The sequence below is a fragment of the Microcebus murinus genome, chromosome 1 (assembly GCF_040939455.1).
Source record: "Microcebus murinus isolate Inina chromosome 1, M.murinus_Inina_mat1.0, whole genome shotgun sequence".
In the NCBI taxonomy this organism is placed as follows: Eukaryota; Metazoa; Chordata; class Mammalia; order Primates; family Cheirogaleidae; genus Microcebus; species Microcebus murinus.
In genome coordinates this window covers 155,289,893-155,310,126 of record NC_134104.1, presented here as the reverse complement: position 1 = coordinate 155,310,126, position 20,234 = coordinate 155,289,893, and the positions used below count along the sequence as shown (strand labels likewise).

Below are 20,234 nucleotides of genomic sequence, written 5' to 3'. Positions count from 1 at the left end.
GAAGGACCAGAGCTAGGCTTGGGCCTCCACATAAGTTGCCTCTCTGACTCTATGTCCAGCCAATAGGGCCAGGCGCTATCCTAAAATCCTTATGGGCCCTGGATGGGCAGGGCACAACACACTTTCTTCTGACACCTTCTTGTTGCTGACAGCTCAGGGCAGGCGCATAGAAGGATCCACAAAGGGTGGCGCCCCACACCATCCCTTGTTGGGGTCCCACATATCTCCTCTCTGGTCTTCCACATGTTCCTAGCCTTTGTTCCCCACACGGTGGGAACCAGTGTCTGAGGGTGTTGCTGTAAGCTGTAAACTAGCTCCACCTGAAGAAAAGAGCTAAGTGTCGCCCCCTTCTCACCTCGACCCCGTCAGTTGTCAGGGGTCAGGATGGGACAGCTCAGACCTGCTCACCTCTCTCCAGGCCGCGGAGAAAAAGGCTCGTGGAGGTGTAGGAGCCAGGCTTCCAAGGGCCGGAAGAGACGGCTGCGGGGAGGGCCTGGGCTGGGCCCAGCCTTCCATGCGGCCCCGCCCCTGCCGCCGCCAGCCCCGCCCCTGCCGCCCGCCAGCCCGGCGCCCTTGGGTAGATTTAGCTCTGAGCGCCAACTAGAAGCGACAGCCCGGGCGGCAGGTGAGCAGCTGTTCCATTCTTTGCTGGTGTGTCCGCAGGCTTCGGGTGCTCAGACCTGAGGGCATGGGAGAGGGTTGGGTTTCACAGGAACGCGGGGCGGTGGTCGGCTAGCCCCGAGGTGCTCCGGACCTCTGCTTAACACTGGCCCAGCCCAGATCCTCGTCAGACCCACAGGGGTCCCTGAGGGACCCAGATAGGCCTTGATGGAGCTCCTCCCGCCGCTGCCTCAGTCCTTCCTGTTGCTGCTGATGCTGCTGCCACCTGCTGTACCCACAGCGGGCCGAGACTGGCAGTGCCCACGCACCCCCTACGCGGCCTTCCGAGACTTTGACGTGAAGTACGTGGTGCCCAGCTTCTCCGCCGGCGGCCCAGTACAGGCCTTGGCGACCTATGAAGGCGGCAGGGATGGGAGTGCCGTGTTTGTGGCCACACGCAATCGCCTGCACGTGCTTGGGCCTGACCTGCAGTCTGTGGAGACACTGGTCACAGGCCCTGCTGGAGACCCTGGCTGCGAGACGTGTGCAGCCTGTGGTGCAGACTCCCACGGCCCACCGGGCGACACAGACACACAAGTTCTGGTGCTGGAGCCAGCACTGCCCGCGCTGGTCAGCTGTGGCTCAAGCCTGCAGGGCCGCTGCTTCCTGCATGAGCTGGAGCCGGGTGGGACAGCCCTGCATCTGGCAGCGCCATCCTGCCTCTTTTCAGCCCACCACAACCGGCCTGAGGACTGCCCCGACTGTGTGGCCAGCCCGCTGGGCACCCGCGTGACGGTGGTTGACCAAGGCCAGGCCTCCTACTTCTACGTGGCATCCTCACTGGACACAGCTGTGGCTGCCAGCTTCAGCCCGCACTCGGTGTCCATCAGGCGCCTCAAGGCCGACGCCTCAGGATTCGCACCTGGCTTTGCGGCGCTATCAGTGCTGCCCAAGTACCTCGCCTCTTACCATATCAAATATGTGCACAGCTTCCGTTCGGGAGCCTTCGTCTACTTCCTGACTGTGCAGCCAACTAGTGTGACAGATGCTCCTGGTGCTCTGCACACACGCCTCGCCCGGCTCAGCGCCACTGAGACAGACCTTGGCGACTACCGGGAGCTGGTCCTCGACTGCCGCTTTGCTCCTAAACGCCGGCGTCGTGGGGCTGCAGAGAGCGGACAGCCCTACCCAGTGCTGCAGGCGGCCCACTCAGCTCCAGTGGGTGCCCAGCTCGCTGCTGAGCTGAGCATAGCTGAAGGCCAGGAAGTGCTATTTGGGGTCTTCGTGGCTGGCAGGGATGGCAGCCCTGGCGTGGACCCCCACTCTGTTGTCTGTAACTTCCCCATTGACCTGCTGGACACCCTAATCGAAGAGGGTGTGGAGCGCTGTTGTGATTCCCAAGTGCACCCAGGCCTCCGGCGAGGTCTTGACTTCTTCCAGTCGCCCAGTTTTTGCCCGAACCCGGTGAGCAGAAACAAGGGGCCCTCACCTGTGAGCAGTGTGCACATGGCTGAACATAGGCTGCTTCCCTCCATCATTGACAGGGACTGGGAGGGGGAGGGCAGGCAGAAAGAAGCATTCTCTTTCACCCAGTTCCTAAGTGCTGGGGGTAGTGTGAGAAATCAGCCAAAGTCCACACTTGAGGTGCATCTCCTAGCAAGGCTGGCTGGCCCCTGCCCCTGCCTCATTTTACTCTTTCACCTTCCAATCCATCATGGCCTCTGATTGTTTTAGGTAGTTTCCTTGGTTATGTGAGGATGGGATTGTACCATAACTGTCTCTCTGCCAGCACTGCTCTCAGACTCTGAGTAGAATGATGGGCATCCCCTCCTAGCTGCCCACCACGCATACACTCAGAAAAATACCATCCCCCACATGCACAAATACAAAGACAGAGGCTCACAGATTCACACAGACTCATAGCTGCTTGCCAACACAGTTTCGCTTTCCCTTGTTTTGCTCTGCTTTCCAAAGGGGGTGGGGCAGGAGTTGTCGGAGAATCCCCCCCTCCCCGCCTTCACCAGGTTCCAGGGAGCCTCCTGGGCCTTGGAAGTCTGGGAGCTTGTTGGGGATCCTGTGTGGCCTGGACTTCACTAACCCATTTTCCATAGGGTGATTGGAGGAAGGACCTGGGACATATGGGAAGGCAGCTTGGCTCTAGAAGGTTCTGGGAGCCTCACCCAGTCTTGTGCAAGCAACTATAAACATCTGGGGATGAGTAAAGGCCTCCTTCCAACAGACCCTGCCCAGGTTCTCTCAGCCACGGCCTGGGAAGCGGGAGTGGAAATAAACAGGATGTTCCTTAAAATGGTATCCTGAAGACAAAATCAAAACTGATTCCTTGAAGCCATTGAAACAGTCCCACCCAAGATTATAAGAGATTAGAACAAAGGCATGGGACCCACAGCCACTGCTGTAAGAGTCTCCATCCTGTGTCCCTGGCCCTGCTGTGACATTCTCAGCTGACTCTAGCTCCTATTGATGCCTTGGAGGTGGGAGGAGAAATTACAGCCAATGTGAAGTGGGGGATCTTCAGCCTCCCTCCTCTGGGTACATCAGGGTTGAGAGGCCCTAGGTGTGGGGACTCCTTGTCTATCTGGGCAGCCCTGCCTGGCCCCTTTTCCTTTCCTCTGGGGAGTCAGAACCTCTCCCCAGCTTGGCCAGTGGTCAGTAGCTCAGAAGACACCCAGTACTACTGGGCAGTGCCAGGCTCCAGGCACTAACCTTGGGCCCTACCCACAGGCTGGCCAGGCCCCCAGGAGGTGTGTAAACCAGTGTTTGTTCAGTGACTCTGGGCATGCAGCCACTGGGGCAGCACACACTGCATGCTTCTAGTGGTTGGCCACAGGAAGCCTGAGGGACTCAGAGCTGGTGCCTGTCTTCCATGGGTTCAGGTAGGGTGTGGGTCCTCAGTGGGACACTGGACACTTAAAAGCATTTTCAGGAGTTGGGGGAGCCATCTAGACAATCCTGGGAACTCAGAGCTAATGCCCTGGGGCCTAGGGAGGAGCAGGCAAAGGGTGTGGGCCTAACTGGGGCAGGGCCTCTTTTCAGCCTCGAGCCCCACCTGTCCATGAGTCATGCTGACAATACCGGTAGACTTCTAGCTAGGGCCAACCTTCTTTCCTGTCTCAAGTGAGGACAAAGTCCCAGTCCCCACCCACCCAGGCTGCAGACCCAGGGTATGTGGGGTTTCTAGGCCCAGCTCTGCACCTGCTTTTGCTCCCAGGGCTACTGATCAGCACCAAAGTGTCAGGACTGGGTTAAGCCCATGTGGTCTGATGGGGGCTTCAGAGGCTTGCCTTAAGGAGTGACCTCAGGGCTGGTGAGGGAGAACCTAGAGCACCTAGGGCTGGCTACTGAGCCCTGCTTGCACGTCACACCCAGCTCCAATACCTCATATTTGTACCCTCACTTCCTGGTTTCCCAGAAGCTTCCATGGTCCTGCCTTGGGGCTTGAATGCCTCCCCAAAACACCCCCTTGCTAAAAGCATAGGAGAGTTTAGTGTTTCCTACCCTCTAGGGCCTAGTCTGACACCCAGGCTGTAGGCTCTTGGTTTATCCCTTCTGTACCTGGAAGAAGGTATAAGTAGTACCCAGGGCTACAGGAATACCTTTGGAGTCTCAGGGAGAAGGATTATGTTGCCAACCTTGTGCTGGCCAATTAACCTCAGAGTTTGGCAAGTGGGGAAACTGAAGCCCTGAGGGGACAGAGTTTGCTGAAGTGCACAAGGAGAGGCAGAGCAGAACCAGCAGGGGCTGGAGAAGACTCTGGTTAAGAGCTCAGACTTCCAACCTGGCTCCTCTCTTGGGGGGCTATGAGGCCTTGGACGAGTGACCAAAGCTCTCTGAGCCTGTTTCCTCATATGTAAGATGGGTATGTTGAGAGCGCCCACTCTACAGGGTGGTTGTGAGGAGGAAAGGGAGTTGGGTCTGTGAGACTCAGTAACTCATTATCAGAATGGACATGGCAGGGTAGGGCAGGGAGTAGGGGGAGCCCCTCACCCTGCGCCTTCTTCTCTGCCCTTGCTACTCTGAGAGCTCTGTGGGGGAGGTGGAGGCAGGTCCAGTCAGGCCAGGTGATGAGTGGGAGTTGGGCTGCTGTGGTCACTGACAAAGGCCCCCAAGCGTCAGTGCACAGGGCTGAACCCTGACTCCTTCCCTTCCCTGACCTTCCCCAGCCTTTCCTGGAGGCCCCCAGCCCCAATACCAGCTGCCGCCACTTCCCTCTGCTGGTCAGTAGAAGCCTCATGCGTGTGGACCTATTCAATGGGCTATTGGGACCGGTGCAGGTCACTGCATTGCACGTGACACGCCTTGGCAATGCTACAGTGGCCCACATGGGTACAACTGATGGGCGTATCCTGCAGGTAGGTTCTGATCCCCGCACCCCGCCGGCCCCTGAATCCCTGTGCCCATCCCCATTTTGCTCACAGCTGCCCTGTCCTAGGTGGAGCTGGCCAGGTCACTCAACTACTTGCTGTATGTGTCCAACTTCTCACTGGACAGCAATAGACAGCCTGTGCAGCGGGATGTCAGTCGTCTTGGGGACCACCTACTCTTTGCCTCTGGGGACCAGGTATGGTGGGTTGGATCAGGGCCTGGAGCCAGGGCTGTGGGAGTACAGCCTCTCCATCTAATCCAGGGAGGCATTGACATATGGTTGTCACCACCCCAGTCTACAATAGGATGTGGAAGGTCTAGGGGGTCCAGTCCCCACCCTCCAGCCACACCTGAGCCACCTATCTGCCACCCCAAGGTCTTCCAGGTACCTATCCGGGGTCCTGGCTGCCGCCACTTCCTCACCTGCAGAAGTTGTCTGCGGGCACAGCGTTTCATGGGCTGTGGCTGGTGTGGAAGCATGTGTGGCCGGCAGAAGGAGTGTCCCGGCTCCTGGCAACAAGACTACTGCCCGCCTGAGCTTACTGAGGTATGGCTTCTCTAGCAGGGCACAGGTAAGGGTGGGACAAGCTGGGCCTGGCTGGTGGTCAGTAAGTCTCAACCACAGTCTTCCTCAGGCCTGGAGTGTCCTCAGTATCTGCAAGGAGGGCAGTTTTGGCAGAGGGAATGGCACATGCAAAGACTTGGAGGCAGGAATGGGCTTGAATGAGGACTAGCAAGTGACCCAGAATGTCGGGAATATGGGGCAAGAAAGAGTTTTGGCAGGAGACTTTGGGAGAAGCAGAGGGAGCTGAGAGATGAGAGCCCAACCCCACACAAGGACTCAGGCTATCTGTTCCTCCCATTTCAGTTCTACCCCCATAGTGGACCCCTAAGGGGCAACACTAGGCTGACCTTGTGTGGCTCCAACTTCTACCTGCACCATGCTGGTCTGGTGCCTGAAGGAACCCATCACATCACTGTGGGCCAAAGTCCCTGTCAGCTGCTGCCTAAGGATACCACAAAACTCAGGTACAACTTGGTCCCTCCCTTATCCCTGATGGGGCAACCAAGCTGCCCCTTCCCTATGAGACCCTGTCTTCTGCTTGTCAAGGGCAAGGGGGTCGGGGGCATGCTGCAGTGGCTCTTGCTGCTTTGTGTCTGGAGAGATGTCTCTGTCCCTTTTTGAGTGTGCACGTGCCCTATCTGTATGTTGACTCATGGACCAGGCAAGGTTAGTCTCTGCCCCAGCAGATCCTGCCTGCATTGGAGGGAGGCATGGGTGGAGAAATGTCATCCTCAGGCTCAGAGAAGCCCTGTGACTTGTAGTGGGCATGCTGCCAGGCCTATGTGATTCCCAGCTGACTGCAGGGGTTCCCCTGGTGCTCCAGTCCAGTGCCCCGGCAGGGCTTTGTAGAGGAGCTGGAGTGTAAGCTGGAGCCCTTGAGCACCCAGGCAGTGGGGCCTACAAACGTCAGCCTCACCGTGACTAACATGCCACCAGGCAAGCACTTCCGTGTAGACGGCACCTCCGTGCTGGGAGACTTCTCTTTTGTGGTGAGGCCACCTTGCCCTATATATGCCCTTGACCAGTGGGCGGTATAGGAAGGGAAAGGCTTGGAGTGAAGGGCCTGTTCTACCTAAGCCACCTCTATGCCCTCATAGGAGCCTGTGCTGACAGCAGTGCAACCCCTCTTTGGCCCTCGGGCAGGGGGTACCTGTCTCACCCTTGAAGGCCGGGGCCTGTCTGTAGGCACCAGCCGGGCTGTGCTGGTCAATGGGACTGAGTGCCTGCTAGAACAGTAAGTACCACCAGGCAGCCTCACCAGGTGGGAGCCTGGATCCTGTCAGGATGGTGGGAAGAGGGCTCCATCACATGGTCAGTGTGGGGAGTAGGTCTAGGAAGAAGAGTCTATTGCCCCCTCCAGCCTAGAGGCAAGAGAGCCCATCACAGAGTCCACTAGCTCCAACCAAGGCTGTGGGGAACCTGTTTCTTCCCTGCCCTTTTGGAGGTCTTGCTGGGACCACCCTGTCTTCAGACAGACCCATGGTGTGTGGGCAGGTGGAGGATATGACCAACAGTGGAACTGAGAGTGATTGGCAAATCCCATCTAAAGAGGGCTACCCCTGAATCCAATTCTTCATTCCTACAGGGTCACTGAGGAACAGCTTTTATGTACCACACCCCCTGGGGCTGCCACGGCCAGTGTCCCCCTTAGCCTGCAGGTGGGGGATGCCAAGGTACCTGGTTCCTGGACTTTCCACTACAGGGATAACCCCATTGTGTTGAGCATCAGCCCCAACTGTGGCTACAAGTAAGTGCCACCTCCTTGCTTACTCTGGCCTCTGGGGAATGAGGGAACCAGCCTCAGAGAACACCCAAAGCCCACCACCCTGCCCTTTCCACAGTGGTTCCCGTGTTACCATCCGTGGCCAGCATCTGACTTCAGCATGGCACCTAGTGCTGTCATTCCATGATGGGCTTAGGGCAGTGGAGAACAGGGTAAGCAGGCACTGGCCAGGAGGGAGGAAGGCTGGGCCAGTCCCCTGATCTTCAGCCCCACCCCATGTTGGGCTGAGGAGACTGGGGAAGCCAGGGCCAGGTAGGTGGGATGCCTGGCTAACCACTCTCATGTGGGTCCCAGCAGTGTAAGGGGCAGCTTCCGGAGCAGCAGCAGTGCCGCCTGCCTGAATATGTGGTCCGAGCGCCCCAGGGGTGGGTGACAGGGAATCTGAGTGCTTGGGGGGATGGAGCTGCTGGCTTTATACTGCCTGGCTTTCGCTTCCTATCCCGACCCTATCCACCCAGTGCCAACCTAGCCCCACTGAAACCTGAGGAGCATGCCATTAAGTTCGAGGTAAGTGTGTGGGGGATGGGGCAGGGATAATGGGGGATCAGGAGATTAGGGGCTACTGGTTGGTCCTCATGACTGTCTCTGCAGTATATTGGACTGGGCGCTGTGGCTGACTGCGTGGATGTGAACGTGACTGTGGGTCCTGAGAGCTGCCAGTACAAGCTCTTGGGGGACATGGTTGTCTGCCCCCTGCCTCCCTCCCTACAACTTGGCAGGGATGGCGCCCTGTTGCAGGTAGGTAGCCCAGCTGGCCCTCCATGGGAAACATGGGCCAAGGGCCTGCAGGCTAGTCCTTAACTGCCACCTGCCCCTAGGTCTGCGTGGATGGTGAATGTCACATCCTAGGTAGGGTGGTGCGGCTGGGCCCAAAGGGGGTCCCACAGACCATGCTCCTTGGTGTCCTGCTGGCCTTGCTCCTGCTTGTGGCTGCACTGGTCACTGTGCTGGTCTTCAACTACTGGCGGCGGAAGAAGCAACTAGGTGAGCTCTCCACTCTTACCTTGACTCAGCCCCTGCTCCCAAACTATGCCCAGGCCTTGGGGATGGATCTTCTATACCTCCCCAGTGGGGGTCAGCCCCTAGGAGCTTGGAAAGCCTGGCCACCAGGGGCTGTCTTTCCACAGTTCTTCCTCCCAACCTGGATGACCTGGCATCCCAGGACCAGACCACTGGAGCCATGAGCCTGCCTGTGCTCCACTTGGGCTCTGACTGCAGAAATGGCCTTGGTGAGATGGTAGAAGCCCTAGAAGCTAGGGCCACCCCCTCTCCCCACAAGCCCCTCACTCCCTCTTCCCACAGCACTCCCTGCTGATGATGGTCTGGATTCCACCACTCGGGTCCACAGAACATCCTTCTCAGACAGTGAGGATGGATCCTGTATCCCACTGCTACAGACAAAGTCCATCCGGCTCAGGGACCTGGACTCTGCGCTCTTGGCCGAGGTCAAGGATGTGCTGATTCCCCATGAGCGGGTGGTCACCCATAGTGACCGAATCATTGGCAAAGGTGTGGGGGCCAGGTGGGGCTGGGACAGAGATGAAGTCCTGAGATGACATAAGTGCAAAGGAAAGTTGGGCAAGACTCTGCTCTGGCCTTTTCACCAACCTACGTAACCATGGGTATACCACTGAACCCCTCTGAGCCTCCATTTGCTTATCTGTGAAAAAAAGATTAGAAGAGTTCTATCTTCAGTGGGTTCTGGTGTGGATTAAGTAGACATGGGAGGATTGCAGGCACTCCATCATGCAGCTGCTGCCTGTTTCTTTTCTTTGCTTTAAATTTTCTTTTTTTAGAGTCAGAGTCATGCTTGTTGCCCATGCTGGCCTCAAACTCCTGGGCTCAAGCAATCCTCCTGCCTCAGCCTCCTTACTACCTGTGACTACAGGTACACACCACTGTATCTGGTTTCCACCACTTGTTTTTTTTTTTTTTTGAGAAAGAGTCTCACTTTGTTGCCGGGGCTAGAGTGCCATGGCATCAGCCTAGCTCACAGCAACCTCAAACTCTTGGGCTCAAGTGATCCTACTGCCTCAGCCTCCTGTGTAGCTGGGACAACAGGCATGTGCCACCATGCCCGGATAATTTTTTCTATATATTTTTTAGTTGGGCAATTAATTTCTTTCTATTTTTAGTAGAGATGGGGTCTCACTCTTGCTCAGGCTGGTTTTGAACTCCTGACCTTGAGCGATCCTCCTGCCTTAGCCTCCCAGAGTGCTAGGATTACAGGTGTGAGCCACCATGCCTGGCCCGGCTGCTTGTCTCTAATGTCAGATTGGCCAGGTTGGTGCTCTGAGGTCTGGTTGCCAATGAGAAGGTGTGGTGTGAGCCTTGGGTACTGGAGCCCCTCTTATTATCTCCCTCTCACCAGGCCACTTTGGAGTTGTCTACCATGGAGAATACACAGACCAGGTTCAGAATCGAATCCATTGTGCCATCAAGTCACTGAGTCGTAAGTGGCACAGAGGCTGGGAGGGTTCTCGTTCCTGCTGTGCTATCACCTTGCTAAGTGACCCTGACAGCAGACCTTAATTTCTCATTGCCAACCTGACCTTTGTAAAGGGCCTCCCTGCCCTAAGCCTGACTGAACCCACTCCACAGGCATCACAGAGGTGCAGGAGGTGGAGGCCTTCCTTCGAGAGGGGCTGCTAATGCGTGGTCTGCACCATCCGAATGTGATGGCTCTCATTGGTATCACATTGCCACCTGAGGGGCTACCCCACGTGCTGCTCCCCTATATGTGCCACGGAGACCTGCTCCATTTCATCCGCTCACCTCATAGGGTCAGTGTTGGATGGGGAGGCTTGGACAATAGCTGGAAATGGAGCTGCTCTGCCCTTGCCCACCAAACTCTCTGTGCCCCCAGAACCCTACCGTGAAGGACCTCATCAGCTTTGGCCTGCAGGTAGCCCGTGGCATGGAGTACCTAGCAGAGCAGAAGTTTGTGCACAGGGATCTGGCTGCGCGGAACTGCATGTAAGAGGCCAGAGTAACTAGGGTGAAGCAAAGGGGGCAGGGTACAGGGGTATGCAGCTGCCCAAGGCCACCTCAGGGAAGGGCCACTCTAGCCTTTGCTGTGCAGCCCTGGGCATGTCCTCCCGTCTCTGGGCCTCGATTTTTCTGTCTGCCTGGTGCAGGCTTAGACTGGACACTGTGGCTCTGAAATTCTTTAAGGGCCTGGAGCAGATGGGTTCAGGGCCTGGTAGGGGGAGTACTAAGTGAGATTTCCCTCCCTCCCAGGCTGGATGAGTCATTCACAGTCAAAGTGGCTGACTTTGGTCTGGCCCGGGACATCCTGGACAAAGAGTACTATAGTGTTCAACAACACCGCCACGCTCGCCTACCTGTCAAGTGGATGGCACTGGAGAGCCTGCAGACCTATAGATTTACCACCAAGTCTGATGTGGTGAGGGCCCCCCCCCGCCCTAGCATCCACATGGCCTCAGCACCCTGAGCTCTGGATGATCTGAGCCCAGGGAATCCCCAGGCTGGGCAACCCCACAGCCCATTTGCCCACCTCTTAGGCAGATGTAAGATGGAATCTGACACTTGCCAGGGCTAGAGGAAGCTGTGAACTCATTGGCTCCTCATAGATAATCCAGGGTGTGCCCAGCCCCACCTCTGGGCAGGATGAGGTGGTGGGAGAAGACAAAGGGAGGATACTTGTGAAGTATCAAGGAATGAGCTCTCAGTGGAGGCCTGGGTCCCCCACTTCTAGCTGAGGACTTTGGGAGGTAGAGACCCTGGGGGGCCCATCTGCCTCCAAATTTGGGGTGAGAGTTGAGTCCCCTTACCTCCCCCTTCCCACAGTGGTCGTTTGGTGTGCTGCTGTGGGAATTGCTGACACGGGGTGCCCCACCATACCCCAACATCGACCCTTTTGACCTCACCCACTTCCTCGCCCAGGGTCGGCGCCTGCCCCAGCCTGAGTATTGCCCCAATTCTCTGTGAGTATGTGGAATGGTGGTGGGGAGGGAGCTGTACCCCAGAGACAAGGAAGGGGCGGGAGGCAGAGTTCCTGCCTGGCTTTCTGACTGACCCTCTAGTTGACCAGGAAAGGGCCGCTCTGTGGGCCTTACTCAGTTTCCTCATCTGTGGTCTGGTCCCATCCCCATGCAGGGCAGGACACTGAGAGGACCTCACAGTTGCCATGGTAACAGCATTCTGAACTCAAGCGTCTGGGTTGAGGCCAGAGATTTGATTTCCTAGCACTCTTCCCCCAGTCCCGCTAAGGGGGGCTGTTTACCATTTTTCCACTCAACCTCAAGGAAAGATTCCATTAGCTCCCACAGTAGCCCCCTCTGTATCTGCAGATCAGATTTTTTTGTCACTGATATAGTTTCAGATTCCCCATTCCTGGAGGAATGATGGCAGCTGTGTTGCCCTCAGTGCCTGTGGGGTGGGTTTGGTGCCGAGGTTCAGCTTCATAAGTAGCAGACATGCCTCAGCTGAGTCCAGGTCTGTGTAGTTAGAACCAGAAGAACCAGATCATGGGTAAAAGTAGTTGATGCCTCCTGTCTCAGGCTGTGCTCCAAAAAGGATTCACGATGGAGGAAGGATGTAGACCTTCCTCACAGCCCTACCTGCCTTGAGTTTGATTTTTATTATTCACTTCACTAATACTTCTGGTTTGAAGGAATGGAAATTAACTTTACTGCTTACCTGCATCCAGTTTGGGCTCCCTGAAACAAACTCAGATGGAGATTTATCTTTGGGAGGTTTGTTGGTCGGTTGGGGGCAAGGGACGCAGGGGGCAGAGGGAGAAGTTGTGCTGTGATGCAAAGGCTTTAGCCCAAGCTCTTACCCCCTGAGGTAATTCAACCTCTGCCAGGATGGGAAGGCAGGTCTGGAACAGCAATCATAGTGATGAGAAGAGCTGCCCCTGATTGGGCAGTGCTGGACACAGCCCTGTCATCTGTCCTCATCCCTATGTGGCTTAACAGCAGAGAGGTGGCCTAGAATCCCTGGGTGGAGGTACACACTGCCCCTGACATCCCCCTCCTCCCCACAGGTACCAAGTGATGCAGCGATGCTGGGAGGCGGACCCAGCAACAAGGCCTACGTTTGGAGCACTAGTGCGGGAAGTGGAGCAGATAGTGTCTGCACTACTTGGGGATCATTATGTGAAGCTGCTGGCAATCTATGTTAACCTGGGCCCCAGCGCCTCAGATGAGGTGAATGTGCTCCAAGAACACCCATCGTCCCCACACATGCCCAGGAGCACATGGCAGCCACGGCCCCTCTCAGAGCCACCTCGGCCTACTTGACCTAATCCCTGGGCTGGACCTGCTTAGCAGCCTGAAGCTAACCCCAAGTTGCTTCTAAGCCATGCCAGGCTTAGAGCAGTGGGCCTCCACCTTGTCCCTGCCCTTTAACCTCCAGAGGCGATAGGTGAGCAGGACGTATTAGGTCCTTCACTCCACAGAGTGAGCCAGTTCAGGCAGTCCTTCTGCAACATGTATTTATGGAGTGCTTGCTAGGTACCTTGCCTGCTGGGCACAGGGGACTCAGCAGTGACCACACAGACAATGACTCTCGAACCAGTAAAGGAAAAAATGAATGTTTAAGTACAAATTGTGATGAGTGATGTGAAAGAATGACAGGAGGCTCCTTTGAGGAAATGGAGAACTGCTTTAAATAGAGAGGTAAATAGAAAGGTGAAAGATGCCTCCCAGGAGGTGACATTTTTGCTGAGGCCCTATCAGGTAGGGAAAAACCACCAGAATCAGAGTTTAGGAAACAGAGTTTTTGGCCAAATGAGCAGCACATGCAAAGGCCCTGAGGCTAGAATGGGGTTGAATCAGTAAGAAGACTCCTAAGAATAGGAAGGGTGGGCAAGGCCCATATCCAAGTAATAGGATCCTAGATACTGTTAGATAGAACCAAAGAGGTAAGTTGAATATCTAAGCATGAAGTGGCCAGGATGGTTTCTTCTATGACCCAGGCTCCCTGTCCCCCTGCCCCCCTGCCCCTGGCCCTAGCATTTCTCCAGGGCTTCCTGCTCCATCTGCAGTACACCACCCACAACACACCTTCAGGGGCATGGAGACCTGCCAGCCCCCCAACACTGCCAGCATTACACTTGCAGCCTTGAGAGAGATGAGCCAGTAGCAAGGTCTCAGCTCTACACTTTCAAGGAGCCAACTTTGAAGTGCCAAATGCCCAAGCTATTTATACTCATCAAGGCCACTGCACAATAGCTGCTAGAGGGGCATGCTCCTCTGGGGAGGAAGAACAGTTTCCATGTCTTCCTCCTCCTCCCCCATACCCTGACTGCTGAGGGGGCTGCTGGGCCATGCTGGTATGGGTACTGGGGCACCAGGGTGCCTGGGCCCAGGACAGGGATCAAGATGTTTCTTCTCCCTTACTCAGGACCCCTATGGCCTCTATCCCTTCAGTTAGGGGACCCCCCGCTCACCCTAAGAGTGGCAAGTTTCCTCCGCTCTGAGTCCCCAGCTTTGTGCCCTGTCACACATAGAACCCTGAGTTTGAGCAAGAGTTCACTGCTAAACAGAGTGGGAGTCTCCTTGGGACCAAAACTGCCAAGCTGTTCTCTACCCATACTGCTGCTCACTCTGTCACCTCAGGACAGAGAGAGGCCCAGTCCTGGAAACCCTAAGGACCCTGAGGACAGGTGGGTAAGGCTGAAAAGGGGATTCTTCTGCTCGAGTGCAGGGGTCCAAAGATCAGGAACCTGTGAGCTGAAGGGGGCAGAGACAGGCTGTCTGCCTGTTTATCACTATGCCTCTGATGCCTCTCAATGCAGGCACTGGGGAGGCTGTAGCCTTGCATGCTTGGCCACTCACCCCTTGTCTCTGTGCATGAGCAGGAGATAGTTGTGTTACCCCTGAGGCTGGTAGAGAGATAAGTTAACTATACTGGAGCCCCCTCCTCACACAGCTGTGGTCCCCATATGAGTTGGAAAGGACTGCCTCCATCCTTCCAATATGCTGTCCTCACCCCTTAACCACATCCTGGGGATCTAAGGGTCAATCAAAGCCTAGGAGTTCCTTTCCCACTGAGCCTCCGTGGCTCAGGAACTATTACTGGCTTATCTGTTCACAAGAGGGAGGCTCAGAGAGGAAAGGGTGGGGGTGGGAAGAGGACAGGAGGGGCTTAGCATGGAAAAAGGCCAGAGAAGGGAGATGGGAAAAAGCTCAGGGGGTGTCAGTTTTCCTGTGAAGCCAGAATATAGGGCTTTGGGCCTATTTCTGGGCCAAGGACCTCCAGAGCCAGAACTTTCCAGGGAGAGGCTCCAGGTAAGCAGGCATTTGGGGTCCTGCATTGTGGCACACCTGCCCCCGCCCCCAACTTCTGCAGTTCCCAAGCTCTGAGCTCCATTCTCAGAGATACCTGATAGTCCCAAGCCCATCTGGAGTGTCAGGAGCTGAAACTATTTTAGGACTTCAAATTGGTGACTAGGCTACCAGGGAGAACAGGTAGTTCTAAGTCCCTGGATAAGCTAGCAGAACCAGGAGGTTTCTGAGTGACCTCCAGGACTGGTGAAGGCTGGGCTGCCTCTCTCCTGGGGGAGGCTTGAGTAGTAGCTCAGATATGGTACTGAGGAGAGGGTTGCTAGTGGCCATGGTAGGCCTGGGCTTGCTGCCAGGGTGAAATGGGGTGAACAGAGGTTTCTCCCAGGGCTGTAGGAGACCAGCCTTCCCACTAAGAGTTATGGAGAGCAGGTACCAACTCCTCTGCCTCATCTCCCTCCATCTTAGCTCAGTGAGGCTGGGGGTAAACAGATGCCAGTAAAGGCTGGGGGGAGGCCAGGGTAGGAGCTGGGGCTGAGGAAGCAGCAGATGACTCATACCCTCCTGATGGCCCAGTATACAGTATCACTGTCATCTGGCACCTGGAGGGCATGCATGGTGTAGACTGACCTGCTTTGATGGGGTATCATGAGTCTGGCCTGAGAGTCTCTTTATACCTCAGCATAGCCTTTCAGGAAAGGCTCTCTCTTTCCCAGAGACCCAGAATCTCTCTGGAGGACACACCTGAGGGTTCCAGATACAGCCCTATTCTAAATGCAGTCTCACTGTTGCTCTCTGGGAGCTCAGGAGCCAGGCCCATGGTGGTTCCTATTTTGGGTTCAGGTGGTAGGAGCTGAGAGAAGTGGTTGACTCCTTGGTGTGCCTCAGCATGGGCAGAGGCAGAGGGACCAGAAAGAACCAGAAGCTCCCAATGCCAGGGGCATCCTCACCTTTTCTCCTCTCTAATCCCTTTCAGATATGGTACTGAGGAGAGGGTTGCTAGTGGCCATGGTAGGCCTGGGCTTGCTGCCAGGGTGAAATGGGGTGAGCAGAGGTTTCTCTCAGGGCTGTAGGAGACCAGCCTTCCCACTAAGAGTTATGGAGAGCAGGTACCAACTCCTCTGCCTCATCTCCCTCCATCTTAGCTCAGTGAGGCTGAGGGCAAACAGATGCCAGTAAAGGCTGAGGGGAGGCCAGGGTTTAATCATCTGTATACTCTTGTGGGTAGTCTTGGACTGAGAACTTGGTTTTGTTTTATTTTGTTTTGAGACAGACTCTCATTCTGTCACCCAGGCTAGAATGCCATGACATCAGCCTACCTCACTGCAACCTCAAACTCCTGGTCTCAAGTGATCCTCTTGCCTCAGCCTCCCAAGTAGCTGGGACTACAGGTGCTCACCACCATCCCTGGCTAGTTTTTCTATTTTCAGTAGAGATGGGGTCTTGCTGTTGCTCAGGCTGGTCTTGAACTCCTGACCTGAAGCGATCCTCCCGCCTTGGCCTGCCAGAGTGTTAGGATTACAGGCATGAGCCACCACACTCAGCAGGGACTAAGAACTTGGGATCTGGAGATGCATCAGGGAAGGCAGGGGACTTGAAGCATCTGGTGGCTGAGATCACAGGATTCAATCAACTCTGAAGCCATTGCTCCCTCCCTTGAAGCCTGCGCCACAAGTCCCTCCTGGTATATTGCATCCTGGACCATGGAGAATCAGAGGCCCCAAAGGAGTCAGCTCCACCCCCAGGGTACCATGGCATTGACAGTTTTAGCCAAGTGTCGGTCCTGCTGACATGTCCCTCTAAGCCAGGGAGCCCCCTCTTCAAAGGGGGAAAGGAATCTTTTGGACAGCTCCAGTCACCCTGCCCTCATGGGCTCCTGCCCTGGTCACTTTGACCCAGTTATCTGTTCTTTTTTTTTTTTTTTTTTTAAGACAAGAGTCTCACTCTGTTGCCCAGGATAGAGTGCTGTGGCATCAGCCTAGCTCACAGCAACCTCAAACTCCTGGGCTCAAGCGATCCTCCTGCCTCAGCCTCCCAAGGAGCTGGGACTACAGGCATGCGCCACCATGCCCAGCTAATTTTTTCTATATGTTTTTAGTTGTCCAGCTAATTTCTTTCTATTTTTAGCAGAGACAGTGTCTCTCTCTTGCTCAGGCTGGTCTCGAACTCTTGAGCTCAAACAATCCACTCACCTCGGCCTCCCAGAGTGCTAGAATTACAGGCGTGAGCCAGCGCGCCCTGCCCAGTCATCTGTTCTTTTTTTTTTTTTTTTTTATTTTCTCGGACGAGGTTCTGGGGCCCCAAGAGCGGGGCCCCGGAAGTCGCCCTTTTTTTTTTTTTCGGCATATTATGAGGGTACAGATTTTAAGGTTTCAATAAATGCCCTTTCCCCTCCTCACCCCCAACTGTTCTTAATGTCACTCCCACCCTCCACTGGGCCTAGGTTCCACAGGAACCCAGTAGGAGGGCAGTTCTTCTCACATTCCCTCTACATGCATGGTTGGAGGTCTCTTCTCAGCAATCATGAAGTTATGTGTGCTTTTGGCAGCACCTCCATTGCCCCCACTTATACTGGCTTCTGGATTGTCTGGGGCTGCTCCCAGGGAGGGTAAGGAGTTCTGCCAGCTCCTAAGCCAGCTGTGGACAGCAGTCAGGGTGGCTGTGCTGTTGTCCTCCCTCTGGGCTGGTGCGGCTGGCCATCTTTCACGCAGAGTTACGTAAGCTTGAGCCAACTGGGGCTCAGAGCAGTTCATTGTGGGCTATTTTTAAGCTGCAACACATCACAGCAGAGGGGTCACTGCACCGCGCTGGCTTGCAGGGAAGGTTGTTTAAACATCTGTTATTTAAATTTCCCTGTGCCTTAGAGCTTAGAAGCCATGTCTTCCTGGAATGAATGGGTTCTGCCTTCCACATCCAAGATTAGGAATGGATTATCTCCCCCTCGCCCTGCCATACGTTCCCCTACAGCTGGGCTTCTATAGTCTGGGTTGCCTTCCTCTGGGGTCAGGCAGGATGACCAGGGATCAGGAGGTGCCAGCTACTTTAGAACATGGTCCTGCCTCCATGGAATGAGTATATCCTGGCCAGGAGAAGCTACAGGGAAGCAGGAGGTCTAGGGCTCACAGGTCACTTAGATAACTCCAGGGAGAACAGTCAGGAGAACAAGGCACAGAGTGCCTGGCATAGAGCTAGGAGACTGAGAGTGCATCCCTTCCTCCTTGGGTTTCTCAGTTTCCCATCAGCACCTAGAGAGAGGGTTGAATCACAAGATCCTTTTTAGGTCTTTTCAGAAGACTGCCTTTGCCTGGGCTGTGCTCCTAGCTGGAATACCCTCCCTCTGCAGATCTAAATCCTACCATCTGTGGCCTCTGGGGCAAAAGGGCTGGTGTATGAGCCCCTGGGCAGTAGCCAAGGATGAACCCTTGGGGAAACAGGTCTCACTTCTCGCTCCATTACCAAGCTGTTGGCTGCACTGGGAGCCCTTTAAGGCTCATTCAGATCCTAGATTGGAGATATTCAGAGCCTTCACAGCGCACAGAGAGTGGAAGGCAGGTAGAGTGGAAGGCAGGTAGAGTGGAAGGCAGGTAGAGTGGAAGAATGTGGGGCCAGGGACTTGACAGAGCTGTCTGCCTCCTGAGAACACAAGGGAGCTGAAAAGAGGTGTGTGTTGAAGCAGGTCTGGGAGACTTGGTCAGCCATAGAGCTCCTGGTAGAGCGCAGCCTCTGTGCCTCTCCCCTTCATGCCCTTGCCACTTCTCCACCATCCTCAAGGTCTCCTAGGTGGGAGAGTTCCAGCCTAATCCACAGGGGAGAGAAGGGCTTCTCAGGGTGACTCAACCCTCTCCACAGGGATTGGAGCCTTCCCCCAAATCCTGCCTGGGGGGGCTCGGTAAAGTGTGAAGGGGAAGACAATGCCAGGTCTTGCCCCCATAGAGGAGACTCTGTCCAGCCTCACCCTCTGCCTGAGCTCCTTCCAGCTTCTCCTTGCCACTTACCTCCCACCTCACAGCCCTCAGCCTGGGGAATGGGCTCGGCCTGGGGGAGGGGCTCTCCAGATTGCCATGGCAACATGTTGGCCCTCCTCACTTCCCAGAATCAGAAATAGAATTGGACGCCCTTCTTCCTGGTGAGAGACTATTTAAAAACATGTGGGGGGAGGGGCTTAGGGGCGCATTTCCCTAGGGGGCTGGGCAGAAGGGGCCCAACCTGAGAGCCTATCTGCCTGCTGCCCCTCTCCCCAGCTGGATGAAATGAGAATGAGCTTTGGCCAGCCAAGAATTCTGATACAAAGGACTCAGTCTGGCCCATACTCAGCACCACCAGGTTCCTGGGAGGGCACTGGCTTAGTGGTGCCAACAGAGAAGATGCACCCTCCCTGACCTGGGCTACCTACTAAGCATCGAGACAAAAAGCAGGTCCATACAGGACATAGCTTGGGTGTGGGGCTTGAGGCTGCAGCACCGGGAAGGGAAGCACATTGATTCCCCTCTAGCAGGGCCCGTGCCTATGTAGCCCTGGGTATGGCACCCAGTGGTAGTACCACAGGTTCCTGAAGTATGAATCCAGAGCCTGGTGGTCTGGCTTTGGATTCTGGCTCTACTACACACTACCTGAAACAGACCTCTCTCCCCTTTCTGTGCTTTGAATTTCACATCTATAAAATAAGGTACAATAGTGCCCAGCTCATTGAATTGCTGAGAGTCTGGATTACATGTGTTTCCCATTGTGACAGCACAGAGGAAGGACTTAGTCAATATCAGTCATTACTGTTATTGCTGTAAGGGATGTTTGCTTCCCAGGTGGGAAGGGCCTTCTCTCTCATGGCTGCTTCCTTTGCGCCTTCTTTCATCAGCCACACTCTGCTCCCTTCCCCCAGCAGACCTCCGCCCAGTTGTTCACAAAGGACCCTGGTCTGGGAAAGGAGGGTTGCATCTCACTTCTGCAGGAGGTGGAGGATGGCTCAGTGGTCAAACAGGCCAGAGGCTCTCAGGGCTTCCCTCCATGACTTCCCAGTCCTCCTAGGTATAGGCCAGCTCAAATGCTGCACAGACACTAGAGACTATTACTAGCATCTTTGCTGTAAACAAAGAAAAACATTAGGCCGGGCACAGTGGCTCACGCCTGTAATCCTAGCACTCTGGGAGGCTGAGGCGGGCGGATTGCTCAAGGTCAAGAGTTCGAAACCAGCCTGAGCAAGAGCGAGACCCCGTCTCTACCATAAATAAAAAAAAGAAATTAATTGGCCAACTAATATATATAGAAAAAATTAGCCCGGCATGGTGGCGCATGCCTGTAGTCCCAGCTATTCGGGAGGTTGAGGCAGCAGGATTGCTTGAGCCCAGGAGTTTGAGGTTGCTGTAAGCTAGGCTGATGCCACGGCACTCACTGTAGCCTGGGCAACAGAGTGAGACTCTGTCTCAAAAAACAAAACAAAACAAAACAAAGATAAACATTAGCTTGCTCAAGCCAGAGATTAATGAAGTTAATAATGTTCAAGTATGTTTATACATGAGTGTGTGCACACACATGCACAAGCCACAGACCCTTGGGCTATCTATGGACCTTAGCAGGAGGGTGAGCAGCTTCCTGCACTATAACATGAGGGTGAGCAACTGCTTGGTGTCCAGAGCATCTGCCAGCATTCTTACCC

General features: G+C 55.2%; 1 protein-coding gene across 5 annotated transcripts; it reads left to right on the top strand.

The window, feature by feature from the left end:
• The first annotated feature begins 536 nt into the window (after positions 1 to 536).
• Positions 537 to 19,791, top strand: MST1R (macrophage stimulating 1 receptor). 5 transcript variants are annotated; one of them, XM_012771322.3, is made up of 20 exons: positions 537 to 2,064; positions 4,782 to 4,970; positions 5,051 to 5,179; positions 5,360 to 5,530; positions 5,852 to 6,012; positions 6,372 to 6,537; positions 6,646 to 6,782; positions 7,134 to 7,295; positions 7,390 to 7,483; positions 7,629 to 7,838; positions 7,923 to 8,069; positions 8,150 to 8,315; positions 8,459 to 8,560; positions 8,634 to 8,840; positions 9,703 to 9,783; positions 9,933 to 10,114; positions 10,198 to 10,307; positions 10,572 to 10,737; positions 11,142 to 11,278; positions 12,343 to 19,791. In XM_012771322.3, exons 1-20 carry the CDS (start codon positions 829 to 831, stop codon positions 12,596 to 12,598), a joined length of 4,209 nt encoding a protein of 1,402 aa, XP_012626776.2. In that variant the 5' UTR covers positions 537 to 828; the 3' UTR covers positions 12,599 to 19,791. The 5 variants fall into 5 exon arrangements, with proteins under 5 accessions (XP_012626776.2, XP_012626775.2, XP_075863962.1 ...); XM_012771321.2 differs by having other exon boundaries at positions 7,626 to 7,838; XM_076007847.1 differs by having other exon boundaries at positions 5,051 to 5,530.
• The last annotated feature ends 443 nt before the right edge of the window (positions 19,792 to 20,234 follow it).

Bases quoted from the DNA above. Each gene is read 5' to 3' on its own strand.
- MST1R (XM_076007844.1), top strand. From the start codon at position 829: ATGGAGCTCCTCCCGCCGCTGCCTCAGTCCTTCCTGTTGCTGCTGATG. The intron at 8,070-8,149 runs GTAGGTAGCCCA...ACCTGCCCCTAG, and splicing joins GGGATGGCGCCCTGTTGCAG to GTCTGCGTGGATGGTGAATG. The intron at 11,279-12,342 runs GTGAGTATGTGG...TCCTCCCCACAG, and splicing joins GAGTATTGCCCCAATTCTCT to GTACCAAGTGATGCAGCGAT.